The sequence below is a fragment of the Lepidochelys kempii genome, chromosome 3, assembly GCF_965140265.1.
Source record: "Lepidochelys kempii isolate rLepKem1 chromosome 3, rLepKem1.hap2, whole genome shotgun sequence".
Taxonomy (NCBI): domain Eukaryota; kingdom Metazoa; phylum Chordata; order Testudines; family Cheloniidae; genus Lepidochelys; species Lepidochelys kempii.
Genome location: NC_133258.1, coordinates 182121681 through 182141751, shown reverse-complemented (window position 1 = coordinate 182141751; position 20071 = coordinate 182121681). Strand labels below are relative to the sequence as shown.

The 20071-nt window shown below is 38.7% G+C and overlaps 1 protein-coding gene across 31 annotated transcripts in view; it reads right to left on the bottom strand.

Annotated features, from left to right (window-relative positions):
• Positions 1-20071, bottom strand: part of NRXN1 (neurexin 1) — a 1248790-nt gene that overhangs the window by 651343 nt on the left and 577376 nt on the right. For 27 of the 31 annotated variants that reach the window (XM_073339213.1, XM_073339185.1, XM_073339187.1 and 24 more), the window contains 2 exons: positions 3776-3979; positions 1524-1550 (listed from right to left, as the gene is read on the bottom strand). In XM_073339213.1, coding sequence (XP_073195314.1) covers positions 1524-1550; positions 3776-3979 — 231 coding nt within the window. The remainder of the gene's footprint in view (positions 1-1523; positions 1551-3775; positions 3980-20071) is intronic. The other 4 variants (XM_073339193.1, XM_073339202.1, XM_073339211.1 and 1 more) reach the window with 1 other exon arrangement.

Sequence of the window (20071 nt, the reverse complement as noted above, 5' to 3'; positions counted from 1 at the left end):
GTTTCCTTCAGAGAAAAATTGTATTTGCCAACAGCAAATAAAGTCATTGCATTTGTGCCAAATAGCTACTTGTTCTAGATCTAAGACCTATATTCAAGAAAAAGACATGCCCAGTCCTTGGACAGGCAACAAGAAATGGCTTGTGGGAACTTCCATGACCACATATACATTTGGCAACAGACATATGAACGTACTTTCTCCTTGAACTCAAACCGTAGGAAATGCTATTCTTATGAAGAAGCCACTTTGTCCTACAAGCAGACACATTTGTTTTACATTAATTTAAAATGCAATTTTAAAATGTGTTAAGATTTTAAGTATGAATATATTTAAGAATATAATACTCACCTAAAGAACATTTTGCTTTATGATATGATTTCTGTTTACCTTCTTTACAAATGAAGCATTACTTCTGTTCTCATGCAGCTTGTTTAGTGCAGGATCTATCTGCATTGCATATTATTGCATATTATATAGCAGGAAATGTGGCTTCCTATTTTTCTTCATGGACTAGAAAAATATTATGGGTAATTATTCTAATTAATTATGGAGACTTTAGTACTATTGGAGGCTATGTTTAAATAGTTTTTATTTGGCTTTTAATATTTGTGTAGGACCAATTCTGGACACCAAAACCAATGAGAAAAAATAAAGCAAATCAAATCTACGGAACTTACTATAGATAATTGTGTTGACACCATTCTGGAGCTCCTCTGACTCAAAATAAAATCACAGTCCTTTATTCCCTTTCAGAATATATCCTCTTAATCCAAATAATATCAGAAAGGATAAAATTTAGTCCATTCATCTGGCAAATATTTCCCTCTGTTTCATTAACATGCATAGCAGATAAAAATTGTTCAATTTAAGGGTTCTTATATGATTAGAGTGTAAAAAATCATCATACAAATGTAGTTTTTGTCAGACACATTAATGTCCTTAACTTAATACTACCCATATCTTACATATCCATAAAACAAGGGTTTAGCAAAACTAATTGTGCAGGAAGCATCAAGTAAGTATCGTTAATTGCTTGGAAGGATTATGGAACATGAATTGTTGTAGTAAGGACAATTATGTTCACAGAATCTCACCATAGATTAGGGGTGAAAGTACAAGGAACAATGGGAAAAAGACTGTAGGACAAGTGGTGGAAAATCATGAATTCTTGTTCAATACCCCTTGGCTATTGTCAATAAAAGAACCCAGCTAGATCAATTCAGCAGGATAGTTATGTACTTTGAACTAGCTAAGGCTATAAGAAACCTTGCACTATTTCCCCCTCTATTTAAAACGTTTAGTGTCCTTAATTTTTACTTAATTTTGAGGTTTAAGTAGAGGTGAAAGAGAAAATGTTCAATTTACAGTAGAGAATATATGATGACTTTGTACACCCATGTAATTAATATAGCATTTCAGTACTGAGTTATCAACGCTTGTAAACTGTACACAATCTTTTCATCTAGTTTGCATAATTTTATAATGGAGGAATAACATTTTAAAAATTTTGAATAGGCACTTACTGGAATTACAGTTAATCCTGATACAGTCTAGATGGGGAAGAATAGATGAAAAATGAAAATTTATCCTTCAAGGTAATAGCTGCAGACATCCAATAAAATCACAGTCCACCCTTCCGGGGACAGACACATGCAAATATGGCCACTCCAAATGATTAGTCTTTACATATTGCTGTAACCCAGACATAGTGCAATAAAACTTTATACGTAGAAACGGCAGTATAGAGTCAAAAATGGCCAATTTCAAACAAAGCTACATGGTGACAAATCTAAGTGAAAAATCATGTTTAGCTGTCAAAAATGCTTGATTGAGGCAGGCCACAACTTTCTCCCCATCTGTGAAAGAACAGATAATTTTTCTCAGTGTAATTAAAAAGTGCTCCGTCACAATGGGGCATAGAGCAGGCCAAGCCACCATCATTCATCTTGGACCACAATTATATATTACACCTCAAAGGTGGACTTTTTTTCTTACTATTAAACTAAGTAGTAAAATATAAAGCTCTTTCTATGTTTGTAAATAGTCTTTCACACTGTAGTTTATATTTTAGTTTATATAAATGTATGCAATCAATTCACAGCAGAACAATTACTGTATTTAAAGTCTCATATTAATATCTAAGAACATTTTATTTGGAAAATCCAGGAGTTCGGGAATATCATCTCTTTTCAGCTTAGTTCTCGCCTAAGAATTTGCTATTGTTATTTGTGTGGAATAAATATTACAGTTAACACAGGTATTGATTTTTCGTTTACTTTCCTTTTATATCTATATAGATATCTACTGTATATGAAAACAGATTGGCTTGCTCTGGAGAATCATTTTCTTGGATTATGACCCCAGATTTTAAAAATATGCAACACTATGTACGTACAATAATTTATCTTCAGCACCTTTGAGGAGCATAATTAATATAAAACCTAGATTTTGTTGCCATATAGCTGAGTTTGTCATGTGTCGTCAACCGCATCAGAAAAGTGGTTGCAAACAGCCAGGGACCAGCACCTACACACCTCTTACTACAGAAAGCTTTCCTGAAGGAGGCCCCACATTGCCATTTTGTGATTCAAAACATTTTATCAGCTTGCAGTAACCCTAGGCTGTCACAAGAGGGAACTATAAGAGAACAGTCAAAGAGGACCACTTGGTTGTCTTAACTTTTAATTCCCTTCTCTTCCCTTCAACCTCTCCCCTCCTCTCACCCCTACCTGCCATAAATATCAGAATAGTAATTCAGTGACCTACTTTTCTACATAATGGATGTGAGCTCATCATCGTGTTATCTACACACTTTAATCTTATATCTACAAAATCACCATATAAACAGCTAATTCAAATAGTTATTCGTCAGTCTTGAAAGCAACAATGTAAAATAGATCACTTCACGGAACCTAAATGAGTTTTTATTCACTGTGTTTGTTCTCTTTCCTACTCTCTCTCTAAAAAAAAAAAAAATCCAACAAAAACATAAGGCAAAATGAAAAGGGCATGTGGAGTTCGATACTTATTACAGAAAATAGTAACCTAACATTTTGTCAGTTATATGCCAAACCAGGAAAGCGTTTTATTAATTTGTTTTCTGTAGAAGGGCTTGTGTTTTTTGTGTTCACATGGCTGTTTGCTGAGGGCCGCAGACTTCGGGCATTGAAGGGTTGTGTTATCTTTTGACACAAAAATACCACTACAGAATTGTTCATAAAAGAAAAGATGGATTTCACTACATATGTGACTGTTAAAAAGAGGAAACCAATACTGTCCATCAGTTGACATAATGTACAATATTTCATGTGTGAAAATTAGAAGTTTTTTGATTATGTATGTATATGTTATGTTAATTGTTGGAGCTAAAATTACACTGACCTACATATAATAGCTGGAACAGTTCTCTCTGTACATTCAACTTCTGTAGTTGCTAATTATGAAGAATCTGTGGGTAGAGACCAATTCTCAGAAATCAAGCAGGTTAAAATTATTTCACCTAGAAACGTCACTGATGAACTGGCCTTCTCTTTTTAGAACACACAATAGTACAAAATATATTATGATGGGTTATGTTAGACTGTGTAAAGAATAAAAAATGCAAAACCAAAAGAATAAAATCAGTAACTTTAAATAACGGATGCGTGTGTATGCATGTTACATATATATAATTTAATTTTAATGTCAAACAGGTTGTTCAATAAATGCTTGCAAGCAAAATAATAAGAATAAGAATGCTGAAGATGTTAATTTCTTGGGGGGGAGGGTTTGTTACCTAGGTTGACCGTTAGTTTAACTCGTCCTGCATCCAGCTCTAAACGAAGTGTATCTGCAGATTCCCTAGAAGTAGTTGCCATTAAAATGCCATAAGCTCGCTGAGACCTGAACCGTAAGGACACATCTTCAGCCTCTGTATGCATCACAACAGGGAGCTGTATCTTCATAAACATACTCCCGTCATAGCTTAAAACTGTTGCCTCTGGAAATGGACAAGAAAACTGCTAGTTACAAAATAAATAGTTATACTGTATTTATTGAAACTCTTAATAGAAAAGCCAACACATGTATATAGCCAAAAGATCCAAAATGAAAAATGATATAACAGTCATTGTTGTCATACATATGCAAAGTTGATTTGAAATCACAAATCTCAGGTTTTGGGGACAAGCAATGCAACTTTTAGACTTATTTTAATTAACTCAATTGCTATACTTTTTAAGGCCCAATGCGATAAATACATGTGCACGACTTTATGGTCATGTGCATAAAATCACATATGCAAGAGCTTGCAAGATTGAGGCCTAATTGTGTAAACTTAGGTCAAAGCTATCTAGGTCAATATTATACTCCAATCTTGAAAATTCACCTCTGAGTAACCTACTTTGATCATTACTGGAGGGCTTTTTCTGTTTAAGCCAATCAAGGTTCTTATTACCCATAATATGGTTATTACCAAATTACCAAAAAGAACCCTTAAGGCAGTGGTTTTCAAACTTTTTTCTGGTGACCCAGTTGAAGAAAATTGTCGATGCGGATGCTGGGGATGGGGGTTTGGGGTGTGTGAGGGGCTCAGGCTTGGGCAGAGGGTTGGGGTGTGTGAGGGGGTGCAGGCTCTGGGGTGGGGCCGGGAATAAAGCATTTGGGGTGCAGGAGGGGGCTCTAGGTTGGGGGGGTCGGGGCTAGGGCAGGGGGTTGGGGTGCAGGGAGAGGTCAGGGCTCTGGGCTGGGGATGCAGGCTCTGGGGTGGGGCCAAGGATGAGGGCTTTGGGGTACTGGATGGAGCTCTGGGTTTGGGGGGGCTCAGGGCTGGGGCAGGGGATTGGGGCACAGGATTGGGGTGCGGGCTTACCTCAGACAGCTCCCGGTCAGCAGCGCAGCAGGGATGCTAAGGCAGGCTTCCTGCCTCTTTTGCCACCGTGGACTGTGCTGCGCCTGGGAAGTGGCCAGCAGCAGGTCCAGCTCCTAGGCAGAGGTAAACAAGCGGCTCCACATGGCTCTCACCCGCAGGCACCATCCCCCCAGCTCCAATTAGCTGGTTCCCAGGCAATGGGAGTGCGGAGTCAGTACTTAGGGCAGGGGCAGTGTGCGGAGCTCCATGGTCCCCCCTGCCTAGGAGCCACCTGCTGTTGGCTGCTTCTGGGGCACAGCACAATGTCAGAACAGGTACGGACTAGCCTGCCTTAGACAGGCAGCACCGCCGATGGGACTTTTAACTGCCCTGTCGGCAGTGCTGACCAGAGTCACCGCAACCCAGTGCCTTACATTCAATGACCCAGTACTGGGTCACGACCCACAGTTTGAAAACCACTGCCTTAAGGTGAAATGTGTCATGATTCCTCTGGTCCCTTCTGACCTTAATATCTATGAATCTATGAATCTAAGAGTAAATCATCTCACATCCATGATGACTGTAGAACGATGGAATCACAATGGTATTTATGAACACTGAGACAGCCTCAAAAAAGGATTAAAATTGGATCTGACACTTTGGGGGTAAGAAAAAACTGAGGTAAGCCTACCACAGTCCAACACTACAAATAACTGTCAGTTTCAAATACCACAGAGAATTCCCTTCTTGGGAGGATTTGTGGTATCGCACAATGGCTGTAAGACCAATGAGCAATTGGTCAGTTTTAGTTTCCCAGCGTGTGATAAACATACCAAGAAGTGTGCCATATATATAAGGGATTTTCATCATTTTTTTCTTCTTATTATTTTTTGTGGTGAGCCACAATGATTTACAGCAGGGTGGGTACCCTGTGGCCCATCAGGGTAATCCATTGATGAGCAGCCGGACAATTTGTTTACATTTGCACAGCTGCCCGAAGCTCCCCGTGGCCGCAGTTTGCTGTTCCCAGCCAATGGGAGATGCGAGAAGCAGCGCGGGCCACAGGGACGTGCTGGCTGCTGCTTCCCACAGCTCCCATTGGCCAGGAACAGCGAACTGCGACCACAGGGAGCTTCGGGCAGCCATGCAAATGTAAACAAACTGTCTGGCAGCCCACCAGCAGATTACCCTGACAGGCCGCAGGTTGCCCACCACCGGTTTACAGGAAGTGATTACTGATTATATTTCTGAGACTCTTTAGGATGTGCATGTGGAGAATCAATGGTCTGGGGAAATGGTCCATAAACCTAGCCAAATTATCTGATGCTGGAACCAAATACTTTCCCATCCGAATGGGCCAGTAGGACCATGGACAATGAAGTGTCACAACAAAAGAAATGGTGGGGCACACCAAGGGCCTGATCCAAAGGCTGATGGAGTCAATTGAAATATAAAAATGTAAGAACAGCCATATTGGGTCAGAACAAAGGTCCATCCACCCCAGTATCCTGTCTTCCGATGGTGGCCAATGCCAGGAATGAACAGAACAGGTAATCATCAAGTGATCCATGCCCTCGCCCATTCCTAGCTTCTGGCACATAGAGGCTAGGGACACCACCCCGTCCATCCTGGCTAATAGCCATTGATGGAACTGTGCTCCATGAACTTATCTAGTTCTTTTTGGAATCCTGTTATAATCTTCTTATCCTCCTCTGGTAAAGAGTTCCACAGGTTCACTGTACATTGTGTGAAGAAATAATTTCTTTTGTTTTAAACCTGCTGCTCATTAATTTCATTTGGTGACCCCTACTTCTAATGTTATGAGGAGTAAATAACACTTCCTTATTTACTTTCTCCACACCAGTCATGATTTGATAGACCTCTATTATATCCCCCCTTAGTTGTCTCTTTTCCAAGCTGAAAAGTCCCAGTCTTATTAATCTTTCCTCATATGGAAGCTGTTCCATACCCCTAGTAATTTTGTTCCCTTTTCTCTACCTTTTCCAGTTCCAATATATCTTTTTTGAGATGAGGTTATCACATCTGTATGCCATATTCAAGATGAGGGCATGCCATGGATTTATATTGAGGCAATATGATATTTTCTGTCTTATTAGTTATCCCTTTCCTAATGATTCCAGACATTCTATTAGCTTTTTTGACTGACACAGAACATTGAGTGGATTTTTTTTTTTTTGGAGAACTACAATGACATTAAGATCTCTTTCTTCAGTGGAAATAGCTAATTTAGACCCCATTATTTTATATGTATAGCTGGGATTATGTTTTCCAGTGTGCATTACTTTGCATTTATCAACATTTTGTTGCCCAGTCACCCAGTTTTGTGAGATCCTTTTTTAACTCTTTGCCGTCTGCTTTGGACTTCACTATCTTGAGTAGTTTTGTATTATCTCCAAATGTTGCCACCTCACTGTTTACCCCCTTTTCCAGATCATTTATGAATATGTGAACAGTACTGGTCCAGTACAGAACCCCGGGGGACACCACTATCTACCTCTCTCCAGTCTGAAAACTATTTACTCCTACCCTTTGTTTCCTATCTTTTAACCAGATGCTGATCCATGAGAGGACCTTCCCTCTTATCCCATGACAGCTTACTTGGCTTAAGAGCCTTCAGTGAGAGATCTTGTCAAAGGCTTTCTAAACATCTAAGTACACTATATCCACTCTATCACCCTTGTCCACATGCTTGTTGACCCCCTCAAAGAATTCTAGTAGATTGGTGAGGCATGATTTCCCTTTACAAAAACCATGTTGACTCTTTCCCAACAAATCATGTTCATCAATGTGTCTGATAATTCTGTTCTTTACTATAGTTTCAACCAGTTTGCCCGGTACTGAATTTAGGCTTATGGGCCTGTAATTGCTGGTATTGCCACTGGAGCCTTTTTAAAAAGTTGGTGTTACATTACCTATCCTCCAGTCATCAGGTACAGAATCTGACTTAAATGATAGGTTACATTCACAGTTAGTTGTTCTGAACTTTCACATGGGAGTTCCTTCAGAACTCTTGGGTGAATACCATCTGATCCTGGTGACTTATTACTTTTTAGTTTATCAATTTGTTTCAAAGCCTCCCCTAATGACACCTGCATCTGGGATAGTTCCTCAGAGTTGTCACCTGAAAAGAATGGCTTAGGGTTGGGAATCCCCCTCATATCCGCAGTCCTGAAGACTGATGCAAAGAATTCATTTAGTTTCTCTACAATGGCCTTATTGTCCTTAAGTTCTCCTTTAGCACCTCAATCATGCAGTGGCCCCACTGGTTGTTTAACAGGCTTCCTGCTTCTGATGTACTTACAAATTTTTTTTGCTATTACTTTTTGAATTTTTGGTTAGCTGTTCTTCAAATTATTTTTTGGCCTTCCTAATTATATTTTTACACTTAACTTGCCAGAATTTATGATCCTTTCTACTTTCCTCACTGGAAACTTCCACTTTTTAAAGGATGCCTTTTTGCCTCTCACTGCTTCACTTTGTTGTTTAGCATGGTGGCACATTTTTGGTCTTCTTACTATGTTTTTTTTTTAATTTGGGGTATACATTTAAGTTGAGCCTTTATTATAGAGTTTTTTAAAAGTTTCTATACCACTTGCAGGGATTTCACTTTTGGCACTGTTCCTTTTAATTTCTGCTTAACTAACTTCCTTATTTTTGTGTAGTCTTCCTTTCTTAAATTAAATGCTACAGTGTTGGTCTGCTGTGATGTTTTCCCGACCACAGGGATGTTAAATTATATTATGATCACTATTACCAAGCAGTTCAGGTATATTCACCTCTTGAACTAGCTCCTATGATTCATTTAAGACTAAATCAAGAATTCCCTCTCCTTTTGTGGGTTCCAGGACTAGCTGCTCCAAGAAGCAGTCATTTAAGATGTCAAGAAACTTTATCTCACATCCCATCCTCAGGTGACGTGTACCCAGTCAATATAGGGATAGTTGAAATTCCCCATTATTACTATTTTTTAAAATTTTTATAGCCTCTCTAATCTCCCTGAGCATTTCACAGTCACTATCACCATCCTGGTCGCTAGTATAGGCCGACTGATATATTGTTATTATTAGAGCATGGAATTGCTACCCATAGAGATTCTATAGTACGGTTTGATTCATTTAAGATTTTTACTTCATTTGACTCTATGCTTTCTTTCACATATAGTGCCACTCACCCACCAGTATGATCTTCTCTGTCCTTCTGATATATTTTGTACCCCGCTATTACTGTGTCCCATTCATTATCCTCATTCCACCAAGTTTCTGTGATGCCTATTATAACAATATCCTCATTTAATATGAGGTACTCTAGTTCACCCATCTTATTATTTAGACTTCTAGCATTTGTATATAAGCACTTTAAAAAATTGTCACTTTTTAGCTATCTGCCATTATATGATGTAATTGAATGGGACTCTTTTTCATTTGACTGTGTCTTATCAGATCCTACCCATATTTTATCATCTTCCATCCTCTCCATCTTACTAGAACATAGAGAATCTCTGTCAATAGATCTTCTCCTAAGGGACATCTCTCTCTGAACCACATGCTTCTCTGCACCTGTTGGCTTTCCCCCAGCCCTTAGTTTAAAAATTGCTCTACGACTTTTTTAATTTTAAGTGCCAGCAGTCTGTTTAAAGGAAGGATATAGTCCAAATCCACAGGCAAGATGACCATGAAAGGACTTCTCACATGCAAGTTCCAGTTTGGGATTCAAAATGTGCACCTTTTTTCTGCCAGCAGACTTTTCAATTTTCAATGGTCAGAATGTCCTGTTACCAGAGGATTTCATTAACCAGCTGGAGAGGATAGATGGTTCTGTGGTTAAGGCCCTAGACTGTGAACCAGGAGAGCTTTGTTCTATTGCTGGCTCTACCACAGGCTTTATTGAGCAAATTAAGCTACTTATTCTTTCTATGCTTTAGTTTCTTCATCTGTAAAATGGGGATAATTATTCCTTATATCACCAGTGTTATGAACCTAAATCCATTAATATTTGCAAGGAACTTGGATGCTACAGTGAATACCATAGCAAATACCAAAAGAAAAACCAAATGGTGGTAAGGTTGTTGATTTACTTAACATAAATTTTAAAACTTTTCAATGGCCCCCCCTTTGCAATCACTAGAGAAAGACATTGTCTCTACTTTTTCCAGACCACATTATCCAGTGGAAAGGCAGGTCACTGCAACAAAGTGTGAAGGCATATAAACCCTCCAAAGTCAGACTGGAATTGTGTGGCAGGGGGTTACATTGTTTTAAATCCATTTCCAACCACTAAACCCTCACCAATAAAATTATTCATGAAAATCACCCAGACACAGGAAGAACAGACTGCAAATATTATCATCAAGGCTTTAGAAATTGCAAGTCTGGGGGATTTTATCCGTTCTATATTTGCAGGAAAAATACAGTCTTGGGAAGGAGGAGAAGGGGATTTCCGCTCTTCTTAAATCAAAAATCCTTCAGAATAGACAGATAAAGGACTTATTGCTCATGGTTCTGTTGAGAAATTTCATTATCAAAGCAGATCTCAGTGAGATATTTTTGAGCATCCCAGTTAATTACAGTTTTTTGAAGTTCCTCTGGCTCAGTTGGAAGGGGCAGTTTTACAAATGACAAGTCATGGTATCTGGTATATGTAGAGAATGCCAAGGACCTTTATCATGATCAGAAAGGTACAGTTACTGAAAATCTGGAATACGATTTTGTAATTGGCATGCTAGTTAAGAGGAGTTTAGAGAGATTTTAAATATTCAATAAATGCAGATGTACTAAAAGCAGTGGGAATATGACAAACTGTGCAAAATCATACCAGAATAGATATTTTAGGGCTGACTGTAGATTCCCTAAAATAATCCCTGGCGATTGGGTAGCAAGAAGAGGACACCATGACAGACATGGCCTAGTTGTGTAATTGGTATGTCTTTATTGTTTACCCTGAGATACTTTGGGATACTCTGTATTTGGGGGACTACTGAGATGTTAGCTGGGGTCAGAAAGATAAAAAGGAGTGTGAACGGGTATTGATTTGTTCAGCAATGGCCTTCCAGGATTTACTGTCATGATGAGCAGACATGATGTCCTCAGTCCTTTTTCGCATAACCACACCAGTTATTTTGGAAACAGATGTCCCGAAAACCATTTGAGAAGCCTGAGTTGAGACCAAGTGACAAAAGGCCTCTGGACAACAACTCAGAAATCCATTCAAGCTCTAAATTGTTAGGCAAACTGGCATGGGTATCACAATCAAGTGCTGATGGACTACAGCACAGAAATGCCCTAAACAAATGACAAAATTGGGGATAGAAAGGAGGATTTGACCAGTGTGGTGACAATAAGAATTATGTCAGTGCAAGCATTGGAAATAAATATCATCACACATTCCAGAAATGGAAAATATGATAGTAGTGCTTTGGGATCTATTTCTAGCTCTGCCACTGGCCTGCAGGTGACCTGGGGCAAGTCACTTCACTTCACTGTGCTTCCATTTCTCCACCTGTAAAATGCAACTAATGACCTCTTCTGTAAAATGCTTTGAGATCTACTGAAGAACAAGTGCTGCATCAGAGCTAGCTGTTATTTATCCAAGAGAAGAGAGTCTGTGGTAAGAGGCACTGTTAACAAGAAATATTTTTCTAAGGTTGTAACATGAACAGCACTACAGTACCCGCTGCCTCAGTCATCACAGAAATAGATTCTTCTCCAGATTCCTGAATAAGAGAGCTGCAGGGAAGAGGGTCTCTTTTAAATTTGGTGGTAGATCCAGGAGTATCTATATCATTCCCACCCACCCACCCCTTCTCTCATCGTCAGGCAGTATTAGCAAAGAGGTACCAGAAGAGAAAATTAATTTGTGCTTCTTGATTCTTCTTCACTGCCCATCAGGGCCATGATTTCTGGTGATTCTATGGTGTCTACAGAATTGTTAATAATCCTGATGAAGTTAGGGTGAATAATGTTTCAGAGTCCGATTCAAGGTTATTGTACAGTAAAAGATTCTCTGATGATAATGTCTTTACTGTTACTATTGATAGTTTGCACAATGGATAGATGGAACCCAGCAGCATAAAATGAAATTTACAGGCATTTTGTTTTGTAGGACGTTGCAAAATGTAAAAATATTCTTTTGGAAATTAACACTCAGAGATTTTCTGACTCCCATGGTATAACAGGTGGAAACTGGTCCTGTTTTTCTTCCTATTAGTAATATTAGGGAAACTAAAGTATTATGGGAAGCAGTCATGGGAAGAATGGTGAACCCTAAAGATTATTCTTTGGCAGAAACTGAAAGCTTATTAATCTCAAACTCGTTTATTGATATTTTTGAGAAACTGAGCCCTTATCATCACATTTTTCCACACACAGTAAATGGTCTTGTAATCTCTGAGTCTGGGGGGGGGGCAAAGTTGACCTCTTTGCCAGTGTTCTGTTTATCTCAAAGAGTGGCAGCTTGCAGGTTGTGGCAGCTTGTGGGATGGCTTAAGCCCAAAGGGCCACAAATGATTGCTATCAAGCAGATAAAAATCTCAGACTTTTGATAACACGCATCTTACTAGCCACAGTGGGGTCTGAATCTTGCTGAGCAGGGTCTGAAATTTCTTTCTCCCACATTTCTGGGTGTGGTGCCAGCCTCAGTGGAGCAGGTTGATTTTTTCCTCTACTCCCATCTCCTTTTTTTCAGGCTCCTGGTGGATCTTGGAGTGTTCTGCCCCTAGTACTAACTCCCTCTGCCCTGACTGGCTAGTAAACTACAGCTGAGTTGTGAATGGTCTTTGCACCACTACAGGGAGTTCTGTTTTCTCTCATCCTAGGATGGCACCTTTCTTCTGCATCCTTGCTGTCATGCCTTCCTGCCCAATCATATTCTTATGTTAGAATAAGTTTATGCAGGATATTCTGGAAAGCTTTCGTCAATCTTTTTTGAGGTTAGGAAAGCATTTTTCTCCATAATGTAAGAATGGCTCATGGAGCACGAGATTTTGCGCTTTCTCTCTCTCTCTCCCTCACTCTCTCTCTTTTTTTAATTTCCTCTCAGCAACCAGGAGATTCTGGTTTCCTTCCTTGCAACTTTTACAGGCATCCACTATGGATTGTTGATTTAGCAAGATGATAGCCTGAATAAGTGGAGGAAGCTTGTGGCTGAGTGGTTATGCAGGGCTGGGTATGAGTCTCAAAGGACTACTATGGATTAAGGCTCTCATCATCTGTGCCCATAACCCTCACATGAGTATGGAGCTGTGTGCATAATGGTGACATAGATTGTTTTTTTTTTCCTATTCAGTTGCTCCAAAGAGGTTCATTAGATTAAATGCTACTAGAGCAGAAGTTTAAGTTCAAAATGGCTGTGATAAAGGTTTAATAATATGGTACTTGTTAAGAGGAGGTACTGCCTCTAGTGCAGGGAATAACAGTTTTACTATAATTACAGTGCTGGAAGCACGACAGGGAAAGAGCCTTTATTAAACAATGCTGGAGGCCATTGATACTAGCTGGATTTTCTTTTTCTATTTTATATTAGCATCAAATCCCAGGTACAGGGAAGAATTATCCAACAGAAGTGAGATGTTAATCCTTGCTTGCTAAAAACTGATGAAACGAAACATTTTTTGAATGAATTTATGAACTGATAACTTTGCTTAAAGACATATTTCCCTTCCATGCTCAGAAAATGTAAGTCTTATCTTTATATACATACCTGTTGAAATTGTCAGGGCCTGATTCTGTTTTTTTTTTTAAATAGTGTCATCTAGATTAACTTCAGTGAAGTCAATGGAGTTAAACAGATGTAAAACTGGTGTGAGAGGATAATCAGGCTGCTAATGTCGATGTAGGCTGGGATTTCCTAAATTGCCTAAGAAAAAAGAGAACCCAATTCCTAGGGTGACAGGTTTCAGAGGGGCAGCCGTGTTAGTCTGTATCAGCAAAAACAATGCGGAGTCCTTGGGGCACTGTAGAGACTAACAAATTTATTTGGGCATAAACTTTAGTGGGCTAGAACCCACTTCATCAGATGGGTTCTAGCCCACAAAAGCTTATGCCCAAATAAATGTGTTAGTCTCTACGGTGCCCCAAGGACTCCGCATTGTTTTTTTCCCATTCCTACGGACTTTCCTGTGAGTCTCCCCTTTGCCCCCTTTCGAAAAACCCAGCCACATTTTTTGTTATTCTCTCATTTGTTTTTTTCAGAAAGGAGATAAACTCTCAGGAGAACCCCTCAAAGGGCCAAAGGGTTGTTGTTATTCTTCCGTGTATACCTTGAGCAATTTGGACATAAGGTTCCAGACCAAAGGACTAGAATTAAGGACTAAAATTTACAATAAAAATGTTTTCCATTTTAAATTGAAGACTTAAATCTGTCAAGCGAACAGAAAATGAGCTCACATCTCTCTCTTCTCTTTTCTTCCCTTCCTGCCTTGTTCCTCTCAATGCATCTGCTTCCTCCTATTATTGAGGAATGCTTAGCCCTCCACTGCACAGTAAGTGACTTCTTACTTTCCTCTGAAACTATATGTACTACATTATTTACTCCACTATTTCCTACTCCCTCCCACCTATCCTCCATCCCCCCAATCATTCTCCATGCCACCTCCCTTTGACACAATAGTAGCCATTTCTTTTTTTTTTAATTTTAGACTTGTATCACTAATGGGGAATTATTTATTTATTTATTACTTCTATTCTGACAACTAGAAGCTCCAGTCGCGGACTGGAGAACCATCTTTTTGTTCTATTTGCACAGCACTTAGCACATGGTCCCTGCCCCAAAGAGCTTACAGTTCTGGAATCAACATTTAGTTATCATTATTCAGGTCAGAAAGAAGCTACTGGCACTGTAGTGATGCTAAGTGAAAGGGAAGAAAGCAAGGGGAAGAAAGAAGAAAAAATGTAGGGTGCAGTGAGGGGTCTGAGGGGTCTGAGGAGGAATGGGACAAGAGCTTTAAAAATAAGTACAATATCAGAGAAAAAAGAAAATGAATTATCCAGTGTGAAGTGTGGGAGTTTTGGCTTGGCTTCCTCAGGGGCAATGAAGTTCATGTGAAGAGGAGGTGAAGGATGTGGATAGGATGAGAAGTTTGACTGGAAATAAGATTGTGTTTTGAAGGCAGTAGCAGATCAGGACATTGGAATATGAAGACTGAGGTATAGGATACTAAAAAACAAAGGACCAGTTGTGGGCCAGTTTCAGTTATCCCATTCCTCACTTTGTAATTAGCTGTGATATGGTTCAGACACAACAGCATTTTAAATTGTTTTAAACTCTTATATGGGGATTATGTTTTGTATTTCTGCCTATATCATGATATCCATGGCATGTAATAAAAGTTTAAATGATAGCCTATGAAAAATTTGGAGGAGATGAGTAAGGATATCTGAAAGGATTTCAAATACCTTTTTTGAGACACAGTTTAAAAGAATTTATATTCAATGAAACATTGAAGATGTTATCATGAAAAACCCAGTCTGTTTCATCAGGCTGCTTCAATTTTACTAACTAGTTCTGCTCCATAATTTATATATGGAAGGTGTAATAATGGCTTCCTCACAAGTCACTTTACCATGGTCTTTCCAAGTGTCTCAGATGGGGTTTCACAGTGTGGAGGTGGAAGAAGTGTTTCCCAACACTGGCATTTTGAGGGAGAGATGATGCATCATCCCCCCTGCATCTCCTCCCTGCAGCTGGGTGAATTTCTATATGAAAGTTTTTCACACAAAAAATGCAGATTTGGGTAGTCCAAAACACTTTGTGAATTCGGTAAGAATTTAAGCAGGTTACATTTTGGTGACATTCCATGACCAGTGATAGTACACTGGACTGGAACTCAAGGGACATGGGTTGTACTTAAATCAGAGAATTTACGTTTAAGTACGAAAGAACAGAATTTGTCCCTTAATAGTGCTCATTCCAGACGTGTAACTATTTAAGATCCTGATCATGGATAAACTATGAGTAGTTCCAATGACTTCAATGTGTGTTTGCAAATATTTTCATTATTTCATTTTTCTTTTTATACTTTTTAAAAATCCTTCCCAAAAATCCAAAACTTTGCATAACCGGATAAAATAGTTTCATGTTTTGCAATAAGAAGTGACTTAGTTAGATTTAAAAAATACTCCAGTCAACAGGAGACTTAGTGACATGACCCAATACATCAAAATGTAAAGGAAAGATCAGTGATGTTGGATGTTAACACCCTTCTCTTCAAAAAGCAGCTTGGATGAAATAAAGCAAAAAGTGACAGACTTGAGGGGTCTCTGGGTGTACTTTCTAATAATTCTCAATATATAAATAACTACTGGATAAAATATGGATGAAAACTGAAATTGATACACTACAGTTAGGATAAATGTTTAACATGGATAAGATTCCGCCACCTTCATTCATAACAAGTAGTACTTTACTCCAGTAGGATTGTTTGAGGGGGATGTCTTCACTACACAACAAGATTAGGGTGGGAGAATCTAGCCCCACAGGATTTAGCAGGGTGCAAAGGATGAAATTGGTAGTAATTAAATAGGTAGGAGATGAGGTTATTATAACAATAGGAAACACATGACTTTTCATATAGTCCTGCGTTTGTTAGGAGTTTTTCTATTTTATTAAAAAATATACAGAGACAATTCAAACAGAGGGAAAAATACATTCAAGTGTATTTCCCCTGTGGAAAGTTCATTTAATTTAACTCCTTGCAACTTTGCATGCCTGTCCTTTCTTAGATAAATTTGCTCTTATGCATTATTCCTTGTTGTCCAGCTAAAAGTATGCACCTGTGAAAGGCTTTGCCAAGAGGCAGTTACATATTGTGATCCATGATGAAAATTAGAGATGAAGCCAAATTATATTGCTATGACATCTGCCCCTCCATCTGCTATAGTTTCCATAAACAACTAAACCAATCCATATATTATACTGATGTTTTTACTTTATGTATAACCAAGAATTTGTTACAGTGGGAAAATAAGCACATACAACCCAATTTCTGCACGTGCAAACAAAAAACTATTAACTTTAAATAGGCTGGAATGAGCATAAAATGGCTTTTGTGTCCTATGGCTTTTCCTTAGTTACTGATCTGATCAGATTACAGAATCATATATTCATAGAAATATGGGTTTGGAAGGAACCTTGTGAAGTCCAGCACCTGATACTGAGGCAGGACCAAGTATATCTAAACCATCCCAAATAGATGTTTGTCTAAGCTTTTCTTAACCTCCAATAACAGAGATTCCACAACCCCACTTGGAAGCCTACTCAGTGCTTAACTATCCTTATAGTTAGAAAGTATTTCCTAATATCTAACCTATATACCTCTTGCTGCAGATTAAGTCGATTACTTCTTGTCCAATTTGTAGTGGACACAGAGAGCAATTGATCACAGTCCTCTTTGTAACAGCCATTAACATATTTGAAGACTTACCAGGGTATCCATCCACCTTCCTTTCTCAAGACTAAAAATTTTCATTTTTTTAAATTTTACCTTTCCAAATAGGTCAGGGTTTTTGAAACCTTTTAATCATTTTTGTTGGTGCGAGTCCATAGGATAGCAATTTGTTCACATCTTTCCTAAAATATGGCACCCAGAACTGGACATAGTACTCCAGGCAAGGTCTAACCGGTGATGAGCAGAGCAGGACAATTACCTTCTGTGTCTTTCAAACAATATGTCTATTAATGCACCCCATAATGCTATTTGCCTCTTTCATGACTGCATTGTATTGTTGGCTCAAATTCAATTTGTGATCCACTTTAACTCACACATCCTTTTCTTCACTACTACCACGTAGCCAGTTATACATATTGTTTGTATTTGTGCATTTGATTTCTCCTTCTTAAGTGCAGTACTTGGAACTTGTTTTTATTGAATTTCATCTTGTTGATTTCAGACCAAGTCTCCAATTTGTCAAGGTCATTTTGAATTCTAATTGTGTCCTCCAAAGTGCCTGCAACTCCTCCCTTCTTGGTGTCATCCACAAATTTTATAAGCATACTCTCCATCCCATTATCCAAGTCATGAATGAAAATATTGAATAGCACCAGACCCAGGACAGACCCCTGCAGGAGCCCAATAGATACATCCTCCCAATTTGACAGAAAGTCATTGATAATTACTCTCTGATTACAATCTTTCAACCAGTTATGCACCCACTTTACAGTGATTTCATCTAGACCAAATTTCCCTACTTTGCTAATGAGAGTGTCATGTGGCACAGTATCAAAAGCCTTACGAAAAATTAAGTGATCACATCTACAGCTTTCCCCTATCCAATTAGCCACTAACCCTGTCAAAGAAGGAAATTATGTTGGTTTGGCATGATTTGTTTTTGACAAATCTATGTTGGCTATTACTTATTACTTTTTTATTCTCTAAGTGTTTACAAACTGTTTAATAATTTGTTCCAGTATCTTTCCAGATATAGAAGTTAGCTGACTGGTCTATAATTTCCCAGGTCCTCTTTTCCCCCCTTTTTTAAAGATCAGCACTCTGTTTGCCATTCTCCAGTCCTCTGGGACCTCACGTGTCCTCCATGAGGTCTCAAAGATAACTGTTAACAGTTCTGAGATTGCTTCAGCTAGTTCTTTAAGTACCCTAGGATAAATTTAATCAGGCCCTGCTGACCTGAATACATTTAATTTATCTGATGCCTGCTCTACATGTAAAACTTAGGGTGACCTAGCTACATCACTCAAGGCTGTGAAAAATGTTATGCCCTGTGTGATGTAGTTAGGTCAATCTAATCTCCACTGTAGATGCAGCTAGGTCGATGAATAAATTCTTCCACCAACCAAGCTACTGTTTCAAGGGGGTGTATTTACTACAGTGATGGAAACTCCCTCTGTGGCTGTAGTAGGTCTACAGTATAGCACTACAGCACCATAGCAAAAGTGCTGCTGTAGTAGTTGTAGCGAAGACCTACCATAAATATTAATTATGGGGGGAGGGATAGCTCAGTGGTTTGAGCATTGGCCTGCTAAACCCAGGGTTGTGAGTTCAATCCTTGAGGGGGCCATTTGGGATCTGGGGCAAAAATTGGGGATTGGTCCTGCTTTGAGCAGGGGGTTGGACTAGATGACCTCCTGAGGTCCCTTCCAACCCTGGTATTCTATGATTCTATGAATTTATAATATTTTTTTTGTATTGTACAGTATTGGTACATATAATAAGGATAAATGATTTCTTTGATTATTAAGGCAAAAAAAGCTTCATGGAACATAAATGTTAGTGTCATCAAATGTAAATATATGCCATGTTTGCTGTAGATATCCTAATCTCCTAACTCAGCTCAGAGCTCAGTTGTTTAACCTCAAATATTTCATTCTAACATGGTTTCCCACTTTATAAGGCTCTATTGTTTGTTCTTATTTTACTTCAATTACTTACAAAAATTATAATTGTGTTATTTATATCACTAAATACAATAGTGTATCAGTTATTGCACTCGGGTAGTAGTTATAACAACTTGTGTGGTAAAATGCCAACACACTGCTTTCAGAATCCCAAAAGCTGTAATCATATTAATGCATGACCATTCGGGATACAAATATTACTGGAAGGAGAACTGCTTTCAGTGCAGTTTCCTCTGGATAGGGAAACCCAAGGGCAGGAAATGATCCTGCCAATATTGTCCAATTCAGGACTTAATTTCCTAGCACACATAACTTCACCTACTGGGAGTGATGGTAATATGGTATTCTTACTAGCTTCCCCACAATCATATCTGGCTCTTGTCCAGCAAGTAAGAATACCATATTACCATCACTCCCAGTAGGTGAAGTTATGTGTGCTAGGAAATTAAGTCCTGAATTGGACAATAGTTGAAAATATACTAGGCGGAAAAATAACTGGAAATGAAAAGGATTCTGTGTGAGTTCTTGTGACCCGTTAAATATATTCATGACAAATCCCTATGATGAAGTTTGCTATTAAATTCTCATTTATAGATTTGCATATGTTTGTTGTCCCTGTCTCTAATGACTGAAATATGTAAATATTTCCTAGCTCTTCCTGATGTGGAAAGATATAAGTGCTATTTTTACCTCTGCCATATGTAATAGCAGAATTTTGCCACAGGGTGGTAGACCATGCATATTTAACTGAAGGTTTTTGTAATTCATCTGACAGTTTGGTTATGCCCTCTGCCAACTTCACTCCACGAGTAATAGAACAATCTGGCGACATCAAAATAACTGGCCTCTAGCCAAAGGGGCTTGCATTTTTAAAAGTCT